At 41.0% G+C, this 27243-nt stretch overlaps 1 protein-coding gene across 5 annotated transcripts in view; it reads left to right on the top strand.

The window, feature by feature from the left end:
* VSNL1 (visinin like 1) overlaps positions 1-27243 on the top strand; it is a 75741-nt gene that overhangs the window by 6519 nt on the left and 41979 nt on the right. For 3 of the 5 annotated variants that reach the window (XM_048938355.1, XM_048938359.1, XM_048938356.1), the window contains exon 2: positions 26936-27102. In XM_048938355.1, coding sequence (XP_048794312.1) covers positions 26941-27102 — 162 coding nt within the window. In that variant the 5' untranslated portion in view covers positions 26936-26940. The remainder of the gene's footprint in view (positions 1-26935; positions 27103-27243) is intronic. The other 2 variants (XM_048938360.1, XM_048938357.1) reach the window with 1 other exon arrangement.

Below are 27243 nucleotides of genomic sequence, written 5' to 3'. Positions count from 1 at the left end.
ATGCTGATGATTTTTGCAAATCCAACTGGTTTATGCAACAGAACTTATATCTTCAAATAAACTCTTAACTAATTTTGAACTAATTTTGACTTGCATTTTTCACTTCTATTTTTTGCATCTGTCTGGCGGATAAGTAGCCGTGTATCTGATCACATTGCTCACCTTATAAGGGCAAAGGGTCCTCAGCAGTGTTCTCCAGCAGGCATGAGAATGCACAAAAGGTTAGCATGCTTTTGGATTTGAAATCAGACGATTGTATGTTTTACCTTGTTAAAGCTCCAATTTATGCACCCTTAACAGAAGAGAGTCAAGGAGTCACAAACTTTTTCCTGTACAAGTAGATAAGGTATGCCTGCTTCTCCTGTCAGTGATCTTCTGATGACACAACTGTGTGACTGAGATGCCACAGTGTTTAAGGGAGGTAGCTGCCAAGGCTCCATATCCCTCCTCAGGAATGGTAAGTAGGTCAGCCTAAAGGTAGCTTTTATCATTTTTAATTAAAAAACAAAACAACGCATTTACAAGAGCTGTCTCTTGCTGTGGTACACATCAGGCAAATGCTTAGCTATTTAGCTCCATGACATTTTTAAATTTCATTGTTATCTGGAGAAATAGGAGGATTGGAAGGGGTTATTATTATTTTTATTTGTCTCCTGTGTCTACCACAGATAGGTGCTACTGGACCACAGATCTATAAGTGATATTATTTTCTGCATGGTTAAAGGTGAATACAACTCGTCCAGGCTTCCCTCTCTGTTGAGAGGGGTGTGAGAGTGTAACCCTGAGGTGTCAGCAGGTACTCTGCCTTTCCTTATCTCATCCTTTGGACTGGATGATCTTTTAGGTCTTTTCCAACCTTGGTGATTCTATGATTCTATGATCCTTCAGCTTTCCCTGATCCCCTTTTTTCCTCTCTCTCTGGTTCTGCTTTCTCTCTGTGGTAATTCTGCTCCATCAGTCCCTGCTTGCTGAGAGGCTCCCAGTCCTTCCCGCTGCCTGGCGGTGCACACTTCATCATGATGCATGCCTCCTGCATTTTGGGCATTTTAACTGTGGGTTTTTTTATTATTGTGAGCTTTGTAAAAAATGATCTGGCCTTTGTAGATGTTCTAAGAAGTGCAACTGTATGAATTTACAGCGCTATAACGTTAATATTTATATTAAAATCTCAACAAAATATAGGAGGTGCAATAACTACACTGTGCAGAAAGATAAGATGCGTATTCAGGGACTTTGCAGGGAGATTGAGGCAATCCACGTCTGATAGCAGTGGCTGAGTCCATCTCCTGCAGAGCTTATTAAGGTGCATTTAATCTGCAGTCGCTAGGCTGTGAATGAACTATGCTGACATACTCCAGTATGAGATGTACCTGCAGCAAGCCGGACACATCAGTGCAGCGCTTAGCACGGCTTACAGGTCTTCAGCCTGCCCTTCAAGGAGTTTTGCAGCCTACACTGCCCTCTGCTTTGCCCTGACGGGGCAGGCTGCTCCCAGTGCCAAAGCCAGCAGGACTGCAATGCAGACAGACCCTAGAAGACATCATGCACAGCTGGGTTTGCATCCAGATGTCTCTAGGCTGATATTTTCAAAGAGGAGTCTATAAGAAGGCACAGTGCAGTGTGAGCAGATGTTGAGTACAGCTGTGTTCCTGCTGTGTGCCTGTCTGCTCTGTCAAGTGGATCACAGTCTTCAATGCCATAACTCTCTATGTCTTAGTGCAAGGTCCAATATGTCGCTCCTGATAAATATGTGTAGTGGGATGTCACGTCCTGTGCATGGCATCAGAGCCTGTATGTACATAGTTTTGTTTTATTTTCTGTGTTGTTTAATTACAGGGTAGGAAGATGTGATGTAGGAGACTGCTGAATTATTATAAAATTTTCATAACATATTCTTCAGATATAATTCCTATTGTCATCAATAATCAGATGTGTGTATCATTTAAAGATGTAATATCTATGCTGTTCATCTGCTGTTTTTAGACATGAATGAGCTGGGCAACACTTTGCTACTTAATTGCTATGTGATCTATTGCTATAGAGCCTCCTTCAAAGATTTTTCACTGAGCGTAGGGTAGTAATATGCAACTATAAATAAGTGAGAAACAACAAGGTTCTGTATTGTTGCATGAGAAATCTACAGTACGCATAAAATAATAAAGTGTTTTGTTTTCCAGTATCAGGTATTTTTTCTTGCTGTTGTTTTAATGTTAGTGAAACACAGTCAATTTAAAATCAATTGAAAAAAAATGTCCTGCAACTTAATCTGCTTCAAATATGTGAAAAATAACTCTGTTTGACTGTGACTTGAGTTGTAGTGGATACCTTATGATTCTGATTAGGCTGAAGAGAAGACAGTAAGATATTTCGAAAGTTCTGCTTCTTCCCTACAAATTACGTGGGGTTCAGGACAACAATATGTGTGTTACCCACTTCTTCTCAGTTCAGTGTCCTGTTGCCAACAGGAATGTGTTAGTGCAGATTAACTGCAATGTATCCGTGGTGTCAGCTAAACTCCAAATAGAAGAAATTATGTCCTGAGCCACTAAGACATTTCTGCAGGGGGCTAGATTGAAATGCACGGGGAAATCTGTTGGTTTAAATTCACAGAATTGACTACAGATGTAGGTGTAAGTGTTCAGCAAGCTGGTAGCCTGAAGGAGATGAAATTTGGGGAAAAAGAACAAGTGTGATCGTGAATCATGCCAGAGATGTAGGCAGGATAGGATCTGTGAGAATTTCAGTGCTAGGGAGATGGAGTTGAAAATGAATCAGTTAGGAGGGGGGAAGTGAGCACAGATACTTAGGAAAGGGAATAGGATATCATTAGTTGATAGCAGAGTGTAGAGGTGTCAGCATCTAGGGGAAGCTGCAAGACTGAGGCATGGAGAGCCTCTCACAAAAGAGGTGATTAATTTGAAATGTGAAGCTACAACAGTTTGAACGCTTTTCATGATTTTGTAGATGTTGTGAGAAAAAAATGTGTTGAGAAAATTTGAATTACCAGGAAAAACTGAATTTGGTGAAAATCCAGCTGATTCTTAGTGCTTTTCTCTGAACTGCTTCTTCATAGGCAGTGATGGCCAGGCTCTATCAGAACTGCACTAGATCAAAAGCATCCACTGATCTGGGTGCTCAGAGGATATCTCACTGAGATGAACTGTGATAACTTTGTATGTATGAGATGGGTGTTAGGTGTTGCTGTTGAAGAAGAAGAGGAATCGTGATGGTTTTCAGCCACCTACAAGTAAGTCCTGAGTGTGACCAGAGGAGCTCCCCGAGAGCAGGCTTCCCCTGGCAGTGAGTTCTGTGCGGGCGTAGTGGGATGGGTGCATTTGGAGGCATTTGGGATATGAAACTAAGCAGGGAGAAGGATTGAAAAGTAAAATGTGAAGTGTTCGCATAAGACTTTCTAAGTTCTCTCATATGATTCATTGGTCTTGTGATTAAACTGCTGCTTTTTAAAATCTTGATTTTCCACAGTAAAAAACTGTTAGTTTGGGGGTCTGATTTTGAAGAATCTAAATGACAAGTTGCTCATTGTTTTGCATTTTGTTTTTATGTGCTATGTAGTTTTTTACTGCTGATGTCAGTTTTGGATGGGATAAGACACCTACAGTATTGGCAAATTTATAGAATTTGAAATGCTTTCATTCACATCATATTGTGTGATGAAGCAGGAGGCAGTAACGAGACTTGGCCCAGAGCCTCTGGCAAAGTAATGGCAGAGGATGGGATCCAGGACCCTGGAATCTTACAGTGAATTGTCTGCTTTATCTCAGCGTTCTAGTGCAGTTTCTCTTGGGGCAACTCAGTTTGCACTGCTAATTTGAAAGGAGAAAAAAAAAAACACCTCACAACCCCTATTTCTAGTTGTTACAAGTCATATTGAAAAATGTTAGCATGTGTGTAAGTTTTTTTCTGAAGCTACAAGAGTTTGTCCTGTACATCAGTAATGGACCAACTCTTCTGCAGAAGGGCTGCCCAAACAGCTCAGATGTAGTTCCTGTATTGCTGTCTGGCTTCTGGATCTGTCAGCAGGAGCTATCATACAAGAGCTGTTGCTGGTGTTATCAGGTTTGGGGTTTAAAAAGAATGGTGATGCAGACTTAGAAATTTGGATGACAGCAGAGTCCCATTGGACTTCTGTTTTTACACTGATCTGTCCCAGCCATACAGATCCTTGGGTGTACGCGAGACTTTGGACAAAGAGTTGTTTCTAAAAATGATAGAAGTTTCTTTGCAGGGTATTGCCCTTTCTAGCAGCAGAACTGGCTCACATCAGATTAAAATCCCTATGAAGTCATCTGCCCATGAAGGAATGGGACCAGTACAGACCTGTTATCTGCCTGTGACCCATTCCTGAGGCGTATCTTTCCTCATGGCTCTCTGATGCACTCAGTGTGAAACTAAATTGGTGCAGTTCAGAAATATTGGGTACCTTTATACATTTTTACAGAAGCCTGTATGTAGTTCATGAAATAAAATAAAAGCAACAATGAACTAAAAGTGTTATTTTTTTACCTTAAGTTCAAATGACCAGCTTACTACCTGTCCAGGCTACTCCCAGTTTAATTTTCTATGAAGTGGAAATCAGCAGGTATTTCCATTTTTTCCCAGATTCCTCTGCTTTTTCAGCTGAGATCTGTTGGGCAGTGGTGCAATAACAAGGATCCACTTGGGTTAGAGCTGATGAGAGCACGAATTACAGAGCAGTGATTGGGCTCTTGGATAGCAAGGAGATGCAAGTCTCTGTTATCTCTGAGTTTTAATTGCACTGGATTAATTACATCACTTTATACACAATGATTGTATCAGGTTTAATTATCACTTTAGCCATAGTCCTTGACATATTTTTTCGGCTTTATTTTTTTAATAACAAAATGCAGATGTCAGCACTTCATTACATATCTGAAAATTGCTCATGCACAGATGCTTGTCAAAGTGGGGATAAAAAATGAAGTCCCAGGTCAGTTTCTCATATGGATTTGAACAGTTAGCTTTATAAAGAAACAGCAGCTGACCTCAGTTGTGTGCTTTATGGCAGAGTATAAAATGGGAGAGCTCTCCTATAATTGATAGCTGCACTCCGCTTTAGACAGGCTTTGTGGCTTTTCCCCTTTGAAAGGTGAAGCATTGCCCAGAGATCAGTTTGATGTGGATAAACGGGAATGCGAAAATTTATCAGCACAGTGCAATAAACCTGCATAACCAGTTACACTCTGCTAATCTGTGGGTTGTGCCTGAGAGTTGTCTCTACAATAAGAGTAGGCAGAAACAGCCATTGTGTGTGCTTGCTTGTTTCTGAGGGGAATGGGTGTGACACTGTTAAGACTGAGACCAGGTAAAAATACATTCTTTTAAATATTAGAGCAGAAGAATAGTAAAGGCGCATCTCTTATGAGGAATGGGCCAGAAGTTGTGTGTTCCCTGCCTCTTATTTGAAAAATCTCTCTATTTTTGGCCACTGTGTTGGTGATGGTTACTGCCCATCTATTTTTATGGAAAAACATTTGAAAGTGAAGTCGTTTGAGCACCAGTCACGCTGGCTGTAAGCCAATTTGACTCCATCAGACTCCATTAAGTTGTTATTAAGTGCTGTCAACCAGCTACGCATCGAAAAAGACAAAAGATGAAAATGTGCCATGTATAAGCGTTGGATATCAATTTTTTTTTTCAGCATAGCAAGAATCTGGGGCTTGTACAACAGACTCCAGGTCAGCTGCATGTTCTGAAAGTAGGACTTTACAGCCTGGTTGCTCTTCAGCAAAAGAGTTTGATGGTTCTTTTCTGTTCCTGTAGCTTCAGGCCATTCATTGGAACTTTAGAGCTGTAAGTAAGGTATTTAAAGGCATGTTAAAACTGCAGAGGGCCTTTGCTTGGGCTGGAACAGCCCTACATCCCATGGCGAGCTAAAGGGGTTTGGACACTTGATTTTTTGCTTATTTTTCTGCCTGAGGCACTTCAGCAGCACGTACCCTAATGAGTCCCTGCAGTTGTGCTCATTCTCCGGGCTAAATGAATGAGCAGGAGGAGTCGATGTCTGTCAGCACTCCTCGGGGCAGCTGGCATTGCTAACCAGCAGGGCAGCTCCCTGAACTGTGCCATTCCTGCAGGGTTTTCCCCAAATCTCCTTTCCACTCGGTCAGAAGAAAATCAAGCCTCAAGGAGCGGAAAAGCAGAATATGCTTGGTGGAAAATGGCAAACAGCCCTTTCATCTGCAGTGAGCAGATGAAACAGTGGTTCAAAAGGGAGGTTATTTTTGAAATACACTCCCTAGAGTGGTGCTTCCTCAACCTGTCTAAATTTTTCTCAAAACTGATCAGATGGTTTCTTCTGGTTTTGTGTCAGGTGATAACCTCATGTGCTTTCTGTAGTGGAGTGAATAACAGAGAGGAGCTCTCCTGCTTCTGATGTTCTCTGTGAAAAGCTTCTCAGAAAAGATGTACACATTCTCTTAGTCCAGAAAATTGTAGTTCTCTGGGAAAGAATTGGCTGTGTTATCAAGGTGCTTTTCTAAAGAACAAGAAAGGAACGTGAGTGTTATTACTTTGAATTTCTCCATAATAGCTTTTGTATTTCTTATTCACTGCCTCTTTTAGTCTGAACTAATATTCAATTACAGGTATGTCTGTAGTGATTGAATCATTAGAAGAATTTGGAAGAACTACAGAAACTTGAAAGTCTGCAGTTATCAAAACAGTGAGAGCCCAGGATAGCTCTGTATATGGAAGAATAGAAAGCAAAGCGTGAGACTGAAACCAGGGCTTCTTAAATGGGCTGACTACACAGAGCATTCCTGCCCACAAAATCCAGGAGGTAATTACCTGGCTTAATCAGGCACAAATGAAAGGCTGCCCCAGGAAGAAATTACCTCATCCTGGGCTTGGAACAAAGACAAACCTTCCTGGGCCTGAGAAAGGTGTATTTACCTTTCTCAGGATTCCCATGCTGTAACAACCTATTTGTGAGGTGCTTGGTGGTTAATATCTCCTTTTTCCTCAGTGATGCAATGAGTCTGTGTTCATTTTCCAAAAGCATTTTCTGAAATGCCACAGTGTGACCCATGGAGCTCAGTGCTCAGTCTGTGGAGCTTGAAGGGCAGCCCACAGTTTCCAGGGTGTAGGAAACATAAGGAAATGCTGACAAAGTTGGTATGATGAATTTAACAGTATTCTCAGGTTATTCTTTGTCTTATCTTGAAAACATTACTTTTAATGGGCAGATTTTCCAGTGGGAAATGCTGAATGCAGCTCAGGACTAGCCTTTTCTAGACCTCCACTGACCCTAACTCCAAGAAAACCTCTTTGGCTCCTTGTTCACTGAGTAAAGCTAGAATAAATTCCCCTTTCCTGAGAGGAAGTCCTCACCTGATTCATTGCTGAAGGCCCTTAATGCAACCCAGCATTTTCTGATGGATAAATAACTTCTGCTTTACCTACATTTGTATGTAATATCCTGACTCGGGTGTAGCGTTTGTTGGTCACATAATCTCAAATATTTTAGTTATCTGAGAAGTGCTCTAGCAGTGCACGCTGCAGGCGTCCAGCTGGTGGAGGTGGTTTTGCTGTTTCTGTATCAATGTTCTGCAGATATTAACAGCTCTGTGCTTCAGAGAGAGCTGTAGCCATAAACTCAAGAAATGAATCCCGACAGCTCGGCTCAATAGGTTGCTGGAATTGGACAGCTCTGGCTGTACCCACCTGAGGCTCGATGCCAATCTCATATTTTATCCTGAAATTCCACGGGGAGACACTCAAAATAAACACTGCGATACCAACACTTTGAATTAGCTTTAATGCAGTAGCTAGCATCAGTTTCTCTTGAGCCTCTGTGTGGCTTTTTTCATTGAAAATCCATGAAGTTTGACCTTTCGGATGCATTTGCTTTTATTTATTCGCTCTCTTGAATACAGTGGGAATTGAATGGATGTAGCTGTGAAAAGAATGGTATAATGTAGATGCTAACCTGTTATGATTAAATTGTCCCTGTTAGTCCTACGTTACCCAGTGCCAGCCATTTTCCGTAGTGCTTATCTTCTCAGTAGCTTGCTTTCAGGACAAAAAAAGACAACTATGAGATCTGTGTTTGATGTTTCTTAGGAGGAATAAAAAAAACAACCTGGAAATTACAGGATCATTGCAGGCACCATTGCTGAGATACTCGACTTTTTGTTATGCAAATACTGCTTCTCCCTTCCTGCTTTTGAAAATAAGCCGATCTGCTCATTCAGTATTAAAGCCTAAAGGTGAATGTGATCAAAATAACCAGTTGCCAGGGTCAGTAGAGTCCTTGAATGAGTTTGCTAAATTTAAACTTCAGTGTTTTTCAGAAAGTATATTTCGCAAGAACAGAAGAGGTAGAATGTGGGATTGGGACAATGCGGATCCATACACATTGCTGCCAATGAAAGCAAAGCTTGCAGGTCTAATTTTAGGCGTTTCAGCCTTGGTATTCTTCCTCACAGCACGGTTATTTTCCATACAATACAAAGCAGTCCTTTTTTCATGTTTTATAAACTGCTTTGGAGAGCAAAGCAAGGACAAAGTGAGCATATGTCATAGTTGAAAACAAATCAAAAAACCTTATCTGAGGCTGAGGTTAGCAGCAATCCCATGTCATTTCTATTTTCAGAAGTCAATTCTTTAAGAAAAGCAAGAATCCAGAGAAACCTGTTGCAAGATGTGAAGTAGAGTTATATGGTGCCTGAATAAGGACCGTACAGGTTATGAATGGTTTGTTAGCCCATTAAACTCAGGCAATTAATTTACATTCTATTTAGATGCCTAGTAACTTACTCCTCTTAAAATGTAAAAACTACCTGTAGAGTTTGGAGAGGCAGGACTTCATAGGATGTCTATCTATCTTCAGGTGCTGAATTCTTTACGTAATACCATATGAATACTGTTTTCTGACCTAGCCTTTTACTGATACATTCATAAAAAAATGACTTTTCTCACTGTAGAGTTCTAGGAATTCTACAAATGCCCCATCCCTGGAGGCATTCAAAGCCAGGCTGGATGTGGCTCTGTGCAGCCTGCTCTGGTGGTTGGCAACCCTGCACATAGCAGGGGGTTGAAACAGACTGAGTTCTAGGAACTCTACAAAGTCAGTATAGATACAGTTGTGTTTATTCCTACGTGTGACCTGAACCTTTGGGTACTAAACCACTCCCCATGGAACTGTCAGCAAGTCACTGGGACTAATATGTTTAAATTATTCAAAATAGCTTTAAAACTAACCGAATTAACATAGTCTGAAAGAATTTATCAAGTAAATAAATGTATGATAATGGCTTCTGGATAAGGACTAGAGAGGAATCTGAATTTTGCCCTAGTGGGATTTTTTTTAGCAAGTCTGGGCCTCAAATGGGCTTTTTTTGAGCCAGGTAGATAGTAGGTCATATTGTCAGAAAATTTCTTGGGCAAAATCTACACAGGGACTGCTTTAACATTGAACTGCTGTTTTGTCCCCACAGTTTTAACACAGATCCACCACCTCTTCACTGGTCTTCTCTGACTGGACAGTGCCTGGATTTGGGTCCCAAGGATTAAAGCAAAATTTGCTTATGGGCTCTGCAGTTGTCCCAGATACAGAAGAGTCAGCTGAGCCTGAGCTCCAGCAGTAGACTTTGTTTCATGCCATCTTTGCTGTCTGACAGATTTATTATCTATACTAATCATGTTGGCTTTCTTGCTGGTCAAAAGAGAGTAGGAAGCCCTAGAAAGCAACTAATTCCACTTATGTTGTATACACGCTTTAGCATGGCATGAATTACCTCTTGGTGAATTGGGTGCCTGTTTCTCTCCATTGTACATTGGAGCCTTGAAGACTAGTTCAGATTAGATATCCAGCACCTAATGGCTACCACCCAGGTAGAAACAGCTGTAATTAATCACGTTTCCTGCCGCAGTACTACTCTGTGCATGATTTGTGGATGCTGTACTAGAGAAAATGTCGTGGTTTCCTTTGCAATCATTTCAAATTGCTTGGTGTTAAAAGCACAATTGGTCAGTTTTTTGTTGTCCCTTATCACGTGAGAGTTTTAAAAACTGGAACTGATTTTTGCTAATAACTGTCTTGATTAATAATAGAAACCATTTTCATTTCAGTTTCTTGAGGGAACGAACCAGTGCAGACAGGCAGCTTGTTGTCTTTCTGGAACCTGGCCAGATTCTAGGAGTCATAAATCAACCCAGCTCATTTCAAGTTAGGGAAAAATAATGTTTCTAAGCAAGTTTGGAGCAGTACTGGAGCAGGCTGGATGTGTGACATCAGAAAAGAATGAGCAGTGTCAAGTGGCTTTCCTTGGTGGTAGGAAGTGAATTGATGGAATTTCTTGGCTGTTCGAGAGATTGCATCTCCTGTTGCATTCCTACTAGATTTAAGATTTTTTTTTTTTTTATTTTTATTTTGACCAATCTGCCTAGGAAAGAGAACAGACAAAAAATTGATCGTTCCTCCAACGCTGATTGTTCTAGCTGACCATTTGTTTTTTAAATAGAGAAAGTACAAGTGGAAGTGACATCTCTGAACCCACCATCTTTTTTTTTTTTTTTTTAACATTTTATCACAGAATCATAGAATGGCCTGGGTTGAAAAGGACCACAGTGATCATCTAGTTTCAGCTCCCCTGCTATGTGGAGGACTGTTAACCACCGGACAGTTTGCCTGGAGTCACATCCAGCCTGGCCTCGAATGCTTCCAGGGATGGGGCATCCACAACCTCCTTGGGCAACCTGTTCCACTGTGTCACCGCCCTCTGTGTGAAAAACTTCCTCCTCATATCTAACCTAAACCTCCCCTGTCTCAGTTTAAGACCATTCCCCCTTGTCCCATCACTGTCCACCTCATAAACAACCGTTCCCCTTCCTGTTTATATGCTCTCTTCCAGTGTTGAAAGGCTGCAGTGAATGGTGAATGGTGAGCCCTGAGTGGTTTCAGGTGGTCAAAGGAGGACAGGTGTACATAAACCCCACACATCTGCCTACACATGAGGAGATGTGCAGCAGTCTTCCTCCTCGTGTTAGCATTTTGCACCTGCAAACCACAGCATTTCTCAGCTGGCAACCTTGGGCTGTTGAGGCGTTACACATCATAATTATGAGCTGCATAATTCACTTAACTTTATGGTCTGCTTTGTTAACAGAAACATTCTACAACACTATATAGCACAGCATCGTGCCCTGGCCTGCCTCATCCCTCCTGATTCATGCCTGTGCAAGATCCTGGCAGAACTGCACTCCTGCTCTGCTCTGCTGGGTGTCTGCCTTATCTCCATGCCTGAAGGCGCCCAGACTGTTTAAATGTCAGTAAGACGTTGCCCAGATGATTCTCCCTGAAGCTTAAGCAAATTTACATCTTCTTTTTTACCTTAGGCATACACCTGGTATGCTATGAACATCGCTGCTCTCACTGTTTTTGCTGATGAAAAGCCAACAAAGGGAAAGAAGGACAACAAGGGTGATGAGAACTGGCATTGAGCTGGGAATAGGAGCCAGGTAGGAAGGAGAGAGGGAAGGAAGCTAGGAGAACGAGTCATGATCATCTGGTGCAGACTTACTGGGAACGGCTTGGCAGCTGCTAACTGACAAGAGGACAAGAGGGAGCCAGAAGTGTAGGAAAAGGATGAGAGGGACAGCCTGGGACTGAGGTTCACAGGCAATTTGCTATTATCTAACCTGCCTGACAAGAGCCAGGGTCACACTGTGTGGACACCTTTAGCACTAAGCGTGTCTGCAAAATAAAACCAGCTTAACCTATATTTGCATGCATATAGAGATGCAGCTGTAGGTCTAGGTGTTATTCAGCAGCTTTATAGCCAGCACTTGCACTGGGCACATTCCTTATCCTAGTCTGTCAGCGTGCTCACAGCTTGGCCTGCTTAGCTCCCCAGGACGTTGTTAGTGAGACATAATTCATGTGCCAAGCTATTTTTATGAAGCAGTAAATGCCAACCTGCATGTTTCATGGTGTATGGGAGAAATTGAGGCCCCCAGAATGCAGAGCAGAGGTGCCTCACAAAGCAAGACATGGATGCATTGGCTGTCAAAATGAAGCTCAGTGCTTGGGCTGCTTTGTATGCTGGTGTCATTTGCCTAGAAAGTGGAGGTGACAGAGTTTAAGTTGCATTTTGAGCAGGGGATGCAGCAGCTAAATACTTCAGATGAGATTTGCATTGCTATTTGGGTACTTGGTGAGATTTCATAAGAGCACTCAAGCTGCTGGAGAGCCAGTTTCTCCTGAAGCTCACCTTGACTTGCTTGAATATAAAGGCACCAAGGAAGTTAGGTATCAGTGCCTACATTAAGCAAATACCCCAGTCTCATGGAGGTGCTTACATGTCTTTGTAAACCTGGTTCCTTACGCTGCCTGTCTCCAAGTCTTCATTTTCCATTCTGAGATGCTCACATTTTCCCATTGAATATAGCACGGAGTTTGGTATGAGAAAAGACATTGGATCTTTTTCCCTGAAACTGTTTCTTGACATATTTCTTGACTTGCTCACCTCCCTCTTTGCTTGGCCCAAGTTACCAGGCTGCTGTGGTCAGGAACGATGAAGGGATTTTTTCCACCATGCAAAAAGCAGGAAGATTTCCTGAATATTGTTTGTTCTGTATTCCCTCTTTTTCTCAGGTTGAAAATATTTCTACCAAAAGTCCATCATTTGGAGTCTTTTCTTGTTCAGTTCCAGACGGGATTCTGTAACAAGTTCTTTCATACTGAGTCTTTTTGGAGTAATTAAAAAAATAAAAAAATAAAAATAAATGCTACAACTATAACCAGCTTGGACAATTCTTTGCCTTCTGGCAGCCAACTGTATTTTATATTGCATCCTCTGATTTGATTTTCCGGCTGTTTCAAGCTCCTGGCAACTGCTACAATAGCTTTTAAGCACAGTTTCTTGCTGCTTTATTATTATTACTATTATTATTATGTATTTACCTTGTTTTCTGAGCTGTATCCTTTATTTCCTTTATCTTTTTTCCTGTATTGTTATGCTGGAGAGAAGTAAAAGCTCTAGCAGTATAGCATTTAGCACAAACAGGGCCTGATCCAAAGAATATGCCACTGTTTGATCAGGTGGAACGTGCTGTCTGTGATTGTAGCCACTTGTATGATAAACAACTGGTACAATCCCAGAAAGTACAGAAGAAAGACACCAAGTTTCTTAGGAGTATGGAATAGAGGCTAGATGGAGTCTGACTGTGTCATGACCGAAGAGGAGCAGCTGATTAAGAAATAGTCACTGTTTCTCACGGAGCAAGAAATAGGGTCACCAATGAAGTTATTGTGTAACATTTAATTGGATTATGAAACTGATTTCCACAGGATGTTGTGGAGACCAGGATATAAATGTGGTCGAAAAGGGATCAAACAAATTCAGAAAAGCTAATTTAATCAATGGTTATTAAACATGATAGTCTGGAGAGTCGAGAGAAAGCAGCACCTCCATACCATGACTTACTCCATCCTGGGAGAAATGTGTTAGCTCAGTTTGCTGAATTGCTGTCTGGAGGTGACTGCATCTCCATTGGCCTAAATATCTACTGTAGTATAGGCAAATCAAATCAGAGGATGTTCAAGCCAGGTGATTGGGTTCCACTGTAGGTGGGATCTCTATTGTAAAGTTTCAGGGAGCTTTTGAAGTTAAAAAAAGCTGTGGATAGAATTAAATGGTAAAGATGGCATTGACTATAACGAAAAGATATTTATCTGTTTGTCATCCAAGATAGTTTTGTTCTTTCTTAGCAGCCGTTTGTGTACTTTATTGCAGAAGCATAAGAAATATCAAATAAATAATGGTACCATCAAAATCACTCCCAGCCTCTGGAATCATTAGAGAGAGCAACAGCCATATTTTGTCATAACTCTTTTCACTTCAGCATTCCCCAGTGGTGAGTGGAGCAATCATGATGCAATGCCAAGGAGGACAGTGTTTGATATTTCTAGCTTTCCAAACTCTACATACCTAAGTAGGGCAGGGTGGCTGTCAATGCAGTTGCAGCTGCTAAGTATCACAGAAGGGAATTGAAGCGTTCCACCCATTTCTGTCACTTGTCACCTGGGAGAGCAGTTGCTATGAAAAACACAGCCGTGTGAATGCTGTCCAGGCAGTTCCTTGTTGCTTGTTGTCTCCTTGAATCCCCCTTTAACTTGGAGACAGACTCCCTTGTTGGCTTCAGCAAGACCCTCAAAGTTGTCTCAGCTAGTGCAACGCTCTTTAAAACTGAATTATCTTTTTTTTTTTTTTTTTTTAAGTATTTTGTTATTTTATTTATTTGTTTTTCTGTCCATCACCCTTGCAGTCCAGTTTTGGGGACCTCATCTGTTCCCATGGACAACCCAATGACAGCCAGCCCTATTAGGAACAAACATTTTACCCTTTGAGTATTAGAATTATAGATCCTGCCTTCCAGGGTGCTTATCCTGTATTACTGTCTTTTTCTTGCTGGCTCTCCTGAAGTAGTTTTCCCAGGTGGTCTTTATCTATATAGCAGGCTGTTCTGCTGTATAGATATCTGTATCTATCTGAATCTGAACAGAATTTTATTTTCCCAGGCCATTTAATGGAACAGCAGCTGGTGTTTTAGATTTGCTATTTAGAGACCATCACAGGGATTCCGAACCAGCTTGTCAGGCTGTAGCAGCCTCTGTCAATTTCTCTATCTCGGTAGATAATAAACACCAGGAATTCAGACAGTATTTTTGGTGAATTTCATAGTGCTATAATTTAAATATTTATATAGCTTTCACTTGTTTTCTTTCATGTTTTTCATCTGCACTGCCACTGCTTTCTAGTCTTCTGTTGGATATTTTGCCACTGCCTGTTCCTGTGTATTTTGCTGGAGGAGTTCTGAACGCATGGATGTCCAAATAAAAAATGTTGCAAGCATTTTTTTATTCACCTTTTCCTCTCCTCTCCAGAGAGATAACTCCTGAACTGCGTGTCCTAGAAAAACAGCACTTAGAATGTTATCTGAAAAGCAAACATGTCTTTCAAGTAGGAAAAAACCCCCGTGTACACCGCTTATTGTGTTTTACAGGATGCGGCACAGAAGTTCTGGACATGGTGGTTCTACAAATACGTCCTTTATTGTACAGGTCTCTTCCTTTTCCTCCTCCTTCCTCAGCAAAATAGATTTTATTGTACTTGGCCATGATAAGTGATAGTGAAATTGAGATTTTGCCTCTCACCGATTTCTGTCTGTCTTTGATTTCTCACCACAAAAAAGGCATGTGTGCACACAGAGATTCAGCTGGGCAAGGATATGAGTGCTTTATTAGCACAACTGCAATAACCAGCTATAAAAATTTATTCCAGTAGAGCTCTCATTGAAAACAGTTGGAAGAAATTGTTCCAATTATTTTTAATGTATGAAATTATAAAATTATGCAGTCCTTTAGCATGAGAGGTTTTCTCTCTATCCCTACCTCCTCTGGCTTATCTTTTAACAGAAAGACCATATGCTGTGATTCACGCTTGGGATGTATGAAAAGTGGCATTTTTTTTTACCTTGCTGTCTTTTGCAACAATTGTACAACATAAAAGAAGTCAAAACTGGAATAGCTAGCAGCTTTCAACTACTGCACATCCTCGATCCGCTGCTTTATATCTGTAATAAATTTTAAGTTATGAAGGGCATACACAAGGCTCAAAGGCTTGCCATTAAGGTCATGAAATAATAATGAGGTTCCTGTATCAGGGACACAGAGTCTCCTCGGAGGGAAGCAGCTTTCCTTTTGCTCTGTCCTTCTTGATCATTTTGTAGTTTCTATCAATATTCATGTCAAAGTGCATTCTTTCCTTTTCTTTTTTCCCCATAAATATATAACCTTGCTAGGAGTTCGGTCATCTATAAAAGTACTTCCATTTTTCCAGAAGAAATGATTTGTGAGATTCATCTAAATTATCTATCAGGCTGATTTCAAATAACGTGCACTAATTAATGAGGAAATAGGGAATGGTAATGATTGCGTGCATTTTTTATGCTGCATTTGCCCACGTAGCATGGATTCTTTGTGCTGAAAAACATTTTCTTGATCTGCATTATAGCCACTTCTGTATTTTGAATCAATTGTGTGTTTTATGATACAGATTAGATTGACAGCTCTGGAAAGTGAAACTCTTGAAGGAAGAAGCACGCATAATGAATACTTCTAACTTCAGGCCTGGAGGGACTAGTTCACTAGTTCAGACTCATGCATCCCCAGCCTTGACCTTCTTGCTCCAGTCTCCATTAATGATGCTAGTCACAGCTAAGAAATTACTTGACGATCTCAGCTGTGATTAAACCTGTTGTGTGTCATGCTGTAAAATAGCAAAGGGACAGCCTGTAAGGACAGGCTCCCTGCACAAGTCTCCCTGAGCTGACATGACAGCTGACTGTGCACTCTACTGGCTGCATGCAGGCTAGCATGGGTAAATGGGGAAGTTGACAGCTTGTTGGTAAGCATGGTGTAGCAGATCATCAACTGGTTCATCTAGGCCAGAAAAACCTTTTTTCTTTGCTAACCACCAGGTGCACAGCACCGTGCATAAACATGGGTTAAGGGAAGGCATTGCTGAAGAGGTCCAGCGGGAGAGCCTATAGATAGAAGCCTGATGCTTAAATTTAGATGAGCAGGATTTCTCTGATGACTTTTTGCTCTTGACCAAGCAGGCTTAGGTCACAGCAGTCGATACTCTCGAAAGCATGAGTTCATGCTTCTTTGCTGTGAGATGTTTCCCAGCCTGCCTACATGAAAAAAGGTGCAAACAAGCTGTCAAGTAGCAAATCTTTCAAACTGTAAAAATCGAAAGTGACAAAAAAACTTTGTAATTCATACAAGAGCAATTAAGCACTTTTTGTTTGGAAATTATTTCTGAAGGAAACATTTTGAGGTTTTCTTCCGTGTTTCTTTTCTACTCAGTCATACTGCCAGTCAGACTTTAACTGCAGTTTTCCTGTTCAAGCAGTTTATGTGATTCATTTGCTCACTTTTTTCTGTGAGTAATGTGTTTGACCGCCCTTCAGTGTCCAACTCGAAAGCGTAAAGCCATTGATTTCGTTCCGCAGAATCGTGATTCATCTTCTCAGTAATGTATTTCCTCTGCATTTAATCATGCTCCATCTGAAGCAGTCACAAGGGATAGTTCTGACGATTGGTTTATAATGAATTTGGAGCGAGCGGTGTGCCAATGGATCACTACCCACAACGTGAGCGCTTTGTTTAGACTCTGAAAGGGGTTTAGTAAAATAAAAAGCTGTAATCTGCTTTCCCACTAACCTCTTCTGTTAATATCTATCATAATGCAGTCATGTGGTTTTTAGTAATGTAGCTGTTTAGCACTCAGGTCAAAGTCATCAGCTGTAAAACACTCATTCACAGTGGGCAGAGATGTGTGTGCAGAGGCAAACTAACTCCAGAGTCTGAAATGTGCTCTTTTCCTGCAGGGATGGAATGGAAACAAAAGATGTAAAATTTATCTATTTCTATTGGCTTGTATTTATTTTAGACCAACCTTTTACACAGTGTTAAGATGCTCACAGTGAAGTTTCTTCTCAAATAATATTGTATTTAATGCATATTTTTCTCATTCTTTGAGGCTGGGACTTTGGCTGACATCAGGGGCTCAATGAGAAGATATTTAGGAGCATGATCTCTGCACTTTGGCTGCTTAAAACTATTTCATTCTGGGGGACTTGAAATGAGGGAAGAGTTGATTTTTCCACTGTCTTGTTAGAAGTAAATAGCAATAAAGAAGAAGGCCTGTATTTGGTACACCAGTACACTGTACTTGTATTGGCATCCATCACACCTGAATAGAAGTTTTAATTCAGAGGAACAATCGACTCCAAAAATCTGCGTGCTTCCTAGTCAGCTCAGAAACAACATTTCAATTCTACGTTCTCCCTTGCTGATGAGCATGGTGGGATCTTTCTCACTTCAATTTAAGCATCTAAAGATCCAGTTTCACATCTAAGCGAGTTTGCCATGTGGCCTGTACAACCATCAGTAAGAAGGGAACACTTGTAGAGAGTGAATCATCCTGTCTTAAAATAGACATACATATATTCATCCTGCCTCTTACAGACTGCTTTCTCTGCATGGAGTGAATCACTCTGAAGATTGCTGGCCGTCTCCATTGACTGCAGAAGGACCAAAGACAACTAACATTTTAAATAGCTAGTGTTCAATGTGATTCATCCACCAGGGCAGAAAAGTAAGATGGTGATGAGGAATGTGGATAAAAAGTTTGTATCATGAGCAGAACTCCATGATCCTAGAAAGGCATGTGGTGACTTCAAACCCAAATTAGAATTAGACTGGAAGGTGAGCAAGAACTCTTAGTAAACATACAAATGTAGAGAATTTTGCTAATTTTCTCATATCAAGCATAAGGTTACAGTGACTAAACTAGCAGCAATGCAAACTGCTAGCAAATCAGACTGAAATATGTGTGGAATGAAAACACGTATTCTTTTTCCAGAATACTGTCTGGAATAAATGAGTATTTACTTAAAAATGAACAAAACTTAAAGGAAAAAAAAAAAAAGTGGTTGTAGGTAAATGTGGTCAAGGGCTATGTCTGAAGTCTAAGAAATCTTATCCCCAAGCATCAAGGATCAAGAAAAACAACATTTGAATAAACTCTGGTCTACAAATTGACAAAAAAATCCATTTCTCAGGCAGAGGCAATGCTGGCCTAGTTTGACATAAGAAAATTAGATGTGTTTCTTTATGTGTATTTATATATAAATGGGGTCCCATGGTTCCAAAAGAAGAGTGGAACTCACTCAGGAAAACTCTACTTTTCAGTTGTCAATTTTGCCTTCCAAACAAGCAACATTTGCAGCAGCTGTCCCAGAAGAGGTGGAATAGTCAGTAAGTCTCTGAAATACCTAAAATCAGCTATTAAAATGCACATCTTTTAAAGATCAGTGCTGAAATGCAACTTGTTCCAGCGGGCACGTTGAATTCCTGACGTCCAGAAAGTCATAGATTTGAGGGCGTCTCGCATGGAAGAACCTTCTGGAAGCTATAGTATCTAAAATAAAACCTCAGACCAGTCAATCAAAGTACGTTCGATGTAAGGCATGTAACAAACTTGTCACAGAATCCAAAGCTCTACTGGTGGAACATTCTGGATGATCATACCAGCCATTATGTAAATGTGGAAAGGTGTTTAGCATATGAAGTATTAGAAAAATGTGCAGTAAATGTACTGCAGTAATGAGGGCAAAATTTGAGAGAATAGGCCAGTTTAGAAAATATTAATCCAAATGCTGATAAATGAAACTTCTTCACAGCTCACATTCCACGTTACTTACTGATGACCACAGCTGATAGAGGCTGGGCCAGTAGCAAAATGAAACTATGGCAACAGATGCACTTACGTGTTTGTCTGACACTAACCATTAACAAGCATATTTATTGTTCCCTTCAGGAATGATTCTCTCAATTGTCTAGGAGATCTCAGATAGGTCACCAAATGCTGTCTGAATGCTGAGAAAGAGAAATGAACACGACCAAAAAAAAAAAAAAAAGTTATTTTATGGCATAAAATGAAGCAAAAAAGAATTAAGGAGGAAAAGTTCAGTAAAAATTTTCTTAAGCTTGTAAGCCAATAATTTCTGTAGACATATGGATGCCCTCCTTCTGGTCTAAATAGAGAGAAAGAGCAAGTGAGGGAGAGATTTTGTCCCTGTCTGACAAGGGTAGAGCTAAGTGGTAGAGCCTGGAGCTCTTTTGAGTTCTTTGCTCCTGTTGACCAACACAGAGGAGCCTCTGCTTTATGCTACAAATTTTCTCATGTGTCCACTTGCAAAGGAGAAAAGACAGTCATGGCATGCTGTAAGCAGTTTCCTAATCCTGATGAGGAGAGGAGCAGAAATAGGACCCTGCGATGTACATCAGATCACAACCTGCTGGCCTTGGAGTTGGGCTTTGATTAAGAGCCCTACTGTGACCCACAGGAATGGATCAACTGTGGAGTTGCTCTCAATTTGCACATTCAAGTGTAAAGAGTTCCCTTCTTGTTTCATTTCACACTCAGCAGAAAACAAATTCCAGTGCTTCCTCGTTTTTAATAAAATAAATCTAATTTCTGTTCCCTAGTCACCTAGAGAAAAAAAAAGCCCTTCCTACCAGTTGTTATGTTAAAGCATCCTTCTTTGCAGCTTTTACCCTTTCAAATGTTTTTTTTTTATTATTATTATTATCATTGCTTGAATCTAATTGAATATCCATCTCGTTTCAAATATCATTTAAAAATATATATATCTTTTCTTTTGCTTAAACCAAACTCCACTCTCCCTTTTATTATTCAATTCAGTTGGATAATTGCATTCCTTAATGTCATTACCCTCTATTTTTCCCATTTCTTTTATGCAGAGAGATTGCAGGCCTGAATCTGATCTTTAGTAAAGTCAGTAGAGTAATCTAAAATAACTGGATTTATTCCAGTTTTTACTGTAATGTAATGTTATCAGAACCTAGCCTGTTTGTTTCAGACTTAGTTCATGGCTTATGTTATCAACAGAATGTTACGACTGTTCTGAACATCAGTATGGGGTTATACACATAAATTTTGCTTAATTATGTTTTTTCCACTGTTCCCTGGTGTAAACCAATATGTTTTGTGAAAATTTCCTAACAGGGCTTCAGAATTGTGTAAGGGGGAGACCTCTGCACTGCTTGTCCCTGTTGGTCTTCCACGTGTTAGAGGTAGAAAAGGCATTCCCTGTGCAGAGTGGTTCTGCAGTGGGGTAGGGCATAGCTGGGGGTCATCCCTGCTTCATGCAAAATGGCTTGGAAATGGTGATGGTAGCTCAAGAGAAGAGATGCTTCACAAGTTGCCAAGGAAGCAGTGCTGTTGATAGGGTCATTACAATTGTAGCCCGTATGTGGGGTTTGGATGGGAAAATTCCTCTTCCACTCATACTCTTCTGGGGCTTTGGATGAGATTGTTGGCTTTTCTGTTTGTGACAGGATGGGGCTCCAGATTTCTTCTGTGAAATAAACAGTAAGTGTATGTGAGGGATCGAAGCATCTGTGTGATTCGATAGCTGCTTCCATCCATCCTTCATGCCGACATTAGCAGAGCAAGGGCAGTGGCAGAAGAAGCCTGAGGAGAAAGGAACAATGCTGTCAAGAGTTACAGTTCTTAGCAGCACATAGCTGGAAATTCAGTTAACAGCCTGATCAAAAATAAAGGGAAAATTATTCTGTTATTGTGAATTATATGCATAGTTCTGTGCTTTCCCCAGCATTTAATTGCTTTGGGTTTTGTTCCCCCTATATATCTGTGTATGTTGGAGTCTATACAGTGTTTAATGTACCATTAATAGATTTGTATTGTGTCAGAGATTGCAAAGACACCCACCATGCTTGCCTGCTTAGTGCCTGGATTTCACATGTAGTACCCAGGAGTCAGCACATTTGTGTAGGAGGCTGTGGGCTGGGAGTGGGCAGAGGGGTGGGGATGAAGCACAGCTTTCCTTCCAACCTAATGAGTGCCTGCCAGCACAGCTGAGCTGGCAAAGGGAGTGTTGTCATTTGCTTCTGGCATAGTCCACACGACTCATTCCCATTTCTCCGAGCCAGGCAAGAGCAAGAAAAATGTGTGCCTTACTAGAGGACTCATTTAATGCACATAACTCCATGTAGCTGCAGAGATGCTGATTGACCTTCTCCCTCAGGTCATGCAGGATGACTGGCAAAGCAAGAGCAGGAAACCAGCAGGTGTTAAAGCAGACAAAATGTAGTGATAAGTTGGGGCAGTCCCAGTGCTTAGAGGCAGGTAGGTATCTGTGCCCAGGGTCATAGGTGAATCTGCTTACGCTCCTTTGGGGTTGATAAGGGGAGGAGGTGACTGTGGCATCACCTCTAAGTGATCCTTTTGATTCCCAGCTACCTATGGAGGAAATTTAATGAAACTAGTCTGCTGGGGATACCAATAGTCAAGCCGTATGTCTGCTACATTTCTCCCTAATAGTTTCACAGAGTCAGTGAGGTTGCAAGGGACCTCTGGAGACACTGTACTCCAATACCCTTCTCATGCAGGGTTCTCAGGCAGGACTTGGTGTATTGCTGGGGGTGGAGACTCCACAACCTCTTTGGGTAACTTGTACCCATTTAAAAAAACAGAAAAAAAAAGTTTTTCTACAGCTTTCAGAATTTCCTGAATTTCAGTTTGTGTCCATTGCCTCTTACCTCCCTGCTCACTACTAGTAGTGCCTCTCTCTGTCTTCTTTAAATACCCCTTGGGAACTTGCACATTGATAGGAGCCCCCCTGAGCCTTCCGAAATCCAGTGTGAGCAGCCCCAGCTCCCACAGCCTCTCTGTGTATGACATATGCTCCAGCCCCCTCCAAAGCCCTACACTGGGGTCTCTCCAGCATGCTCAAGTCTCTCTTGTACTGGGGTCTCAGAACTGGACCCAGAACTCCGGGTGTGCCTCACCAGTGCTGAGTGGAGCGAAAGAATCACTTCTCTCCACCTGCTGGTCACACTCTTAATGCAACTTGGTAAGAAAATAGTGTTACAGAACTGAGGTAAGCAAAGCAAGCAAGAAGGCACAAAACTGGATTTTTGGAGACCTGACTGGACATTGCTGTAGCTGTCTTTTCAAAGGAATTTAGGTCCTTTTTTCAGCACAAAATATGACATCTTTAGCAGTACTATTTACTCTTCCATAGAAACAACCAGAGTTCTATTTATTTGCACTTGGTATCTTTCAAAATTGAAAACCTGCCGAGGAGGCCAAAGGGGAATAGAGTGAAAGGGAAAAAGGAAGCAGGTGAGATTGGAGCTGTGTTACCAACAGTTTGGAGTTATTTTGAAATCATTAAAGAGCAAAGGAGCTTCCGTAAGTCGTGTTTTGCTATTGAAATTCAACTTTTTTTTTTTTTTTTTTTTTTTTTCCTTCTGCTTAGGTTTTAATAATCAGAACTTTAATCTCATTATTAACTGATCTCACACTGGTAATTTAGTACTAGCAAACCATGTGGGAAAGGCAGACTTGACGAACCTGTGTGGGAATAGCTGCAAAATACTTCAGGGAAAAGCCCTACCGTTGGCCAGGGGATTTGGGTGATGGCCATATGGAGAGCAGGGAGTTTTTAAACCTCATGTGGAACATGGGGTAGCATCACAGGAAAGATATTGAGCAAATGATTCATCAGGGGAGAACTGGAAGGCATCTTCGTATTTTCCCCGCCTGCTGCTGGCACAGTCTGGGCTGCCCCAGGTTTGGAATCTGTTCTTTAATAAAATTCCAGCTTTTAAAACTGACCCTCCAAGTGTAAAAGCAGCCGTTCAGGTGCTGCTGTGTGACAGCCGGCGTCCTGCTGCCCTAAGCATTTCTGGGAGGACACTGTCTGTGGGTGGCTGATGCACTTCAGCCAAGAGGGTGTCTCTTTTAAGTTCAGCCTTTATTGCTGTTGCTGTGTGTGACACAGTATAAGAGTTTCAGTATTTTTCTTGATCTCTAACTGCATTGTATTGCTCTTGCTAATATTAATAAGCATTCTCCTACTAAAGAAATTTCACTGAGAACAAGCTCAACACCTTTACCCATACTCAAAACCACCCACCTCGCTCATTCATTCTTTATCATGAATTTTTCCCCCATACTTATTTGGAACCAAAGCATGTTGCCTTTTTTTTTTCTCTTTATTTCCCCCCACTTTTTTTTGCTGATTAGAAAATGCAACAGAAAATGAATAACACTGCTTGAATAGTCACATTGCGTGGTTGGAAGCATGGAATTTGGAAGCAAATTTGTTTTTTGAAAGAATAAAATTTACTAGACAAAGAAATGCTTGCAGAGTGACCTTTCCTCTTGAAGATTTAGTGATTGTGCAGCTGTGCTCTCCTGTATTTTCCTAATGCATATTCATAGATCTTCACAAGAAAAAAAAAAAAACCAACATGTTTGGGAAACCATGATTATAAGTTAATTAAAAGTAGTTTTCATTTTAGAGAATTAAATGTGTTGGCAGTGGCATACTCATTGCTAATGGGTGATTGTACTTTTTCAATAATAATAAGGGATTCAATGAAACTCCAGAAGATGTTAGAATGTGATTAACTGGATAATCTATGTATTTGAGTTTTTATTCCCAAATAAGCTGGATCTCCCAGAGCCAGAAGTGTGCGTTTATATTTGATAATTATATGAGCCTCTTGAGCATTCTTACAGATTGTAATTCAATTCTGTAGGAAAAGAGCTTTGAATCGAGAAGAAAGAATGGGTGCCTAATTACAGGCAGGCACTGTGACCAGCTTGGTCAGCTTGTGCAGTCCCTCGTCTCAAACAGAGCAAGGCACAGCATGTCTCATACTGTACTGGAGCAGCAGGTAAAAGTACAAAGCCCATCAGTCCCAAATTATACCTTTTTTAAATACTGGTTTGTTTCTGTGGAACACTTTAGGAAGGTCTTTATTAAGCCATGCTTTTCATTGATTTAGTAGAGGATGGAAGATTTTTAGGACACAATGAACAACCTGTGTCTGAACAAGAAGCTTACCAAAACTAGAGGCCTGCATCACCAAGGCAGAAAAGGAATTGTCTCTCTGTATGTGATACTAGAAGAGGTTTCGTATGTGGATGTTTGTCCAGCTCTTTATTCTTACATACATGCAGACATGCTCCGTGTTTTGTGCCCACACTAGCAGTAATAACGTAGCAAACTGTGGAACAGGTTCTGTCTGCTTCCATCGCAGTGTAAGTTCATGGACTGTAGAGCAAACACAGTGAATGCAGACAAGTGTTTTTTACACTAACAATAATAGAAAATCTGTCAGTCAGAAATACTGGATCTCTGCCCATCTGAAGATGCTTTTTTTTTTTTTAACACTGAGGTAAATATTAATGGGGCTAAAGATCCAAGTGAAATGAGATAGTTGAAAGCATACCTGGCTAAATTATGAGATCTAGAATCATAAATGGCCTGGGTTGAAAAGGACCACAGTGATCATCTGGTTTCAACCCCCTGCTACGTGCAGGGTCGCCAACCACCAGACCAGGCTGCCCAGAGCCACATCCTTGAATGCCTCCAGGGATGGGGCATCCACAACCTCCTTGGGCAACCTGTTCCATTGTGTCACCACCCTCTGTGTGAAGAACTTCCTCCTAAGATCTAACCTAAACCTCCTGTGTCTCAGTTTAAAACCATTCCCCCTTGTCCTATCACTGTCCACCCTCATAAACAGCCATTCTCCCTCCTGTCTATACACTCCCTTCAAGTATTGGAAGGCCACAGTGCTGTCTCCCCAGAGCCTTCTCCAAGCTAAACAATTCCAGTTCCCTCAACCTTTAGAAGCTGCCCTGTGAAACTACCTAAGGTAGTCGCTACAACTGATGAGAATTTTTAAGGGTCCTCTGGGTCCTAAGCAAAGCACCTTATGACTGGTAATATTGTTTAGAGAAGGAAGAAAAGAAGGCAAAAAAGGATGGGGCAAGTGTTCTACATGCCATAAATTGCAACCCACCATTCAGCATAACAGCCAGTTACTAGACACCTGCATGTACAGTTAGGCCTGTGGGAGTTAACAGAAAGGTCGAACTCTCCAGTGTTTGTGCTGAAGTGACCTTTGTACTTTCCAAAGACTGGATTTCTCAATTTTGTACGAGCTGAATGCTTTGTAGAACGGCATTGTCCTTCTTGGTGCTAGGGATGCTGCTGGTGGCATGGCACCTGGGGATGTATTAGTTGTGCAGAAGTGGGGAGGAATGAGAAGCCTGGTCAAGGATGGTTCCTGTGAAGTTTTCTAAACATACTGATTTGCTGGAACAGAACAAAGTACCTCTTTCTGAGGGAAAGAAACAAAACGTAGGAAGAGGAGAAGATGCCAAAAGCATCTTAATTAATGATTAATATCATTAATGGGTGATGCTGTGGACTAGAAACCAATGCATTCAGTGCAATGCTGTCACTAGAGACAGATGCTATACTGGAAGATAAAAGTGGAAATGCTAAGCTAGGCTCAGGCAAGAAATTATTAATCTCTTTGCAGCGCTGTACAGGACAAGTTAAGTACCGTGTGTCATGCAATTACAAAGCAACTAAGAGACATCTCCTGTCGTGAGCTAACTGTAGTTCAGTAGTACTGGAACAGGTTAAAGGAAAGGATTTCTTAACAAATTATCTCTAAAGCTATCTCTAAGGAAAGGTCAACATCAGTATCTCTGGGAGTTCTGTAGGTACATATGCAAACATGCATATTTTGTGTTTCTGTGTGTTTTGTATCCATGAATGCAAGTTGCGTATGACAAATGTGATGGATATCTCTGGAGTTAACAGTGATGCTGTCTGCATCATTGCTTCCCCACGGTGCAGCCTCTCAACAGCCCTGTACCTGTGAGGAGTAGCTGCTAATGCCAATGTCATATCAGAGACATTGTCAAGAGGAAGATTCTGTGGACATCCCTGAATATGTGAAAAGTTTTTGTTACATTAAAAAAAAGTAAAAAATGAATGAAGTGAAGTCAATGTTTTCAGCTTTCATATGAAGAAAAGCTAAGAATGATAAGAATCACTAATATGGAGGCAACTTTGTGATGTGGTAGTAGCACTACAGAAATGAGATAGTACTTTCCAAAGGATAGGGAATCATCTCACCAAACCAGAAAGAAAATCTTTCACTTAGGTGATATTGTTATTAAAGACAAGATATTTCTTTTCATCATTAATTTGAAGGTAGATGAGCCGTCTGTGTCCAGGCCTTGAATGATAGATGTACGCTGTATTTTTCACCATTTCATCCCCTGATGTTCAAACATAGCCTAGCTTCCTGTTCACTGGGGGAATCTGTAAAGCTGTGTTTGACTAAAAGGAGCAGCGAGTGACTGCAAAACAAGTGGTGCGTTTGAGTTTTGTCCCTAATCGAGTTTAAAATGATCACAGCAACTTGGCTAATTATATTAATTTATTTCTTCTTAAGGCAGAATGGGGAAACAGAATAGCAAGCTGGCCCCTGAGGTGATGGAAGATCTGGTGAAGAGCACGGAGTTCAATGAACATGAGCTAAAACAGTGGTACAAAGGATTTCTAAAGGACTGTCCAAGTGGTAGGCTGAACCTTGAAGAGTTTCAGCAGCTTTATGTAAAGGTAAGTTATTAATTTCCTCCTGTTTGGCTTTACAAGAGGTTACAAGTGGTGCAAAGCAGCACATGGTCTTGAGCTGCCCTTCTTCTAGACTGAGGAATTCCTGGGAGAAGCAGTGGTGAATACAGAGAGGTTAATAGGAAG

This window comes from Lagopus muta, chromosome 2 (genome assembly GCF_023343835.1).
Source record: "Lagopus muta isolate bLagMut1 chromosome 2, bLagMut1 primary, whole genome shotgun sequence".
NCBI lineage: Eukaryota > Metazoa > Chordata > Aves > Galliformes > Phasianidae > Lagopus > Lagopus muta.
The sequence above is the reverse complement of the archived record's forward strand: the minus strand, read 5'-3'. Positions and strand labels throughout refer to the sequence as shown.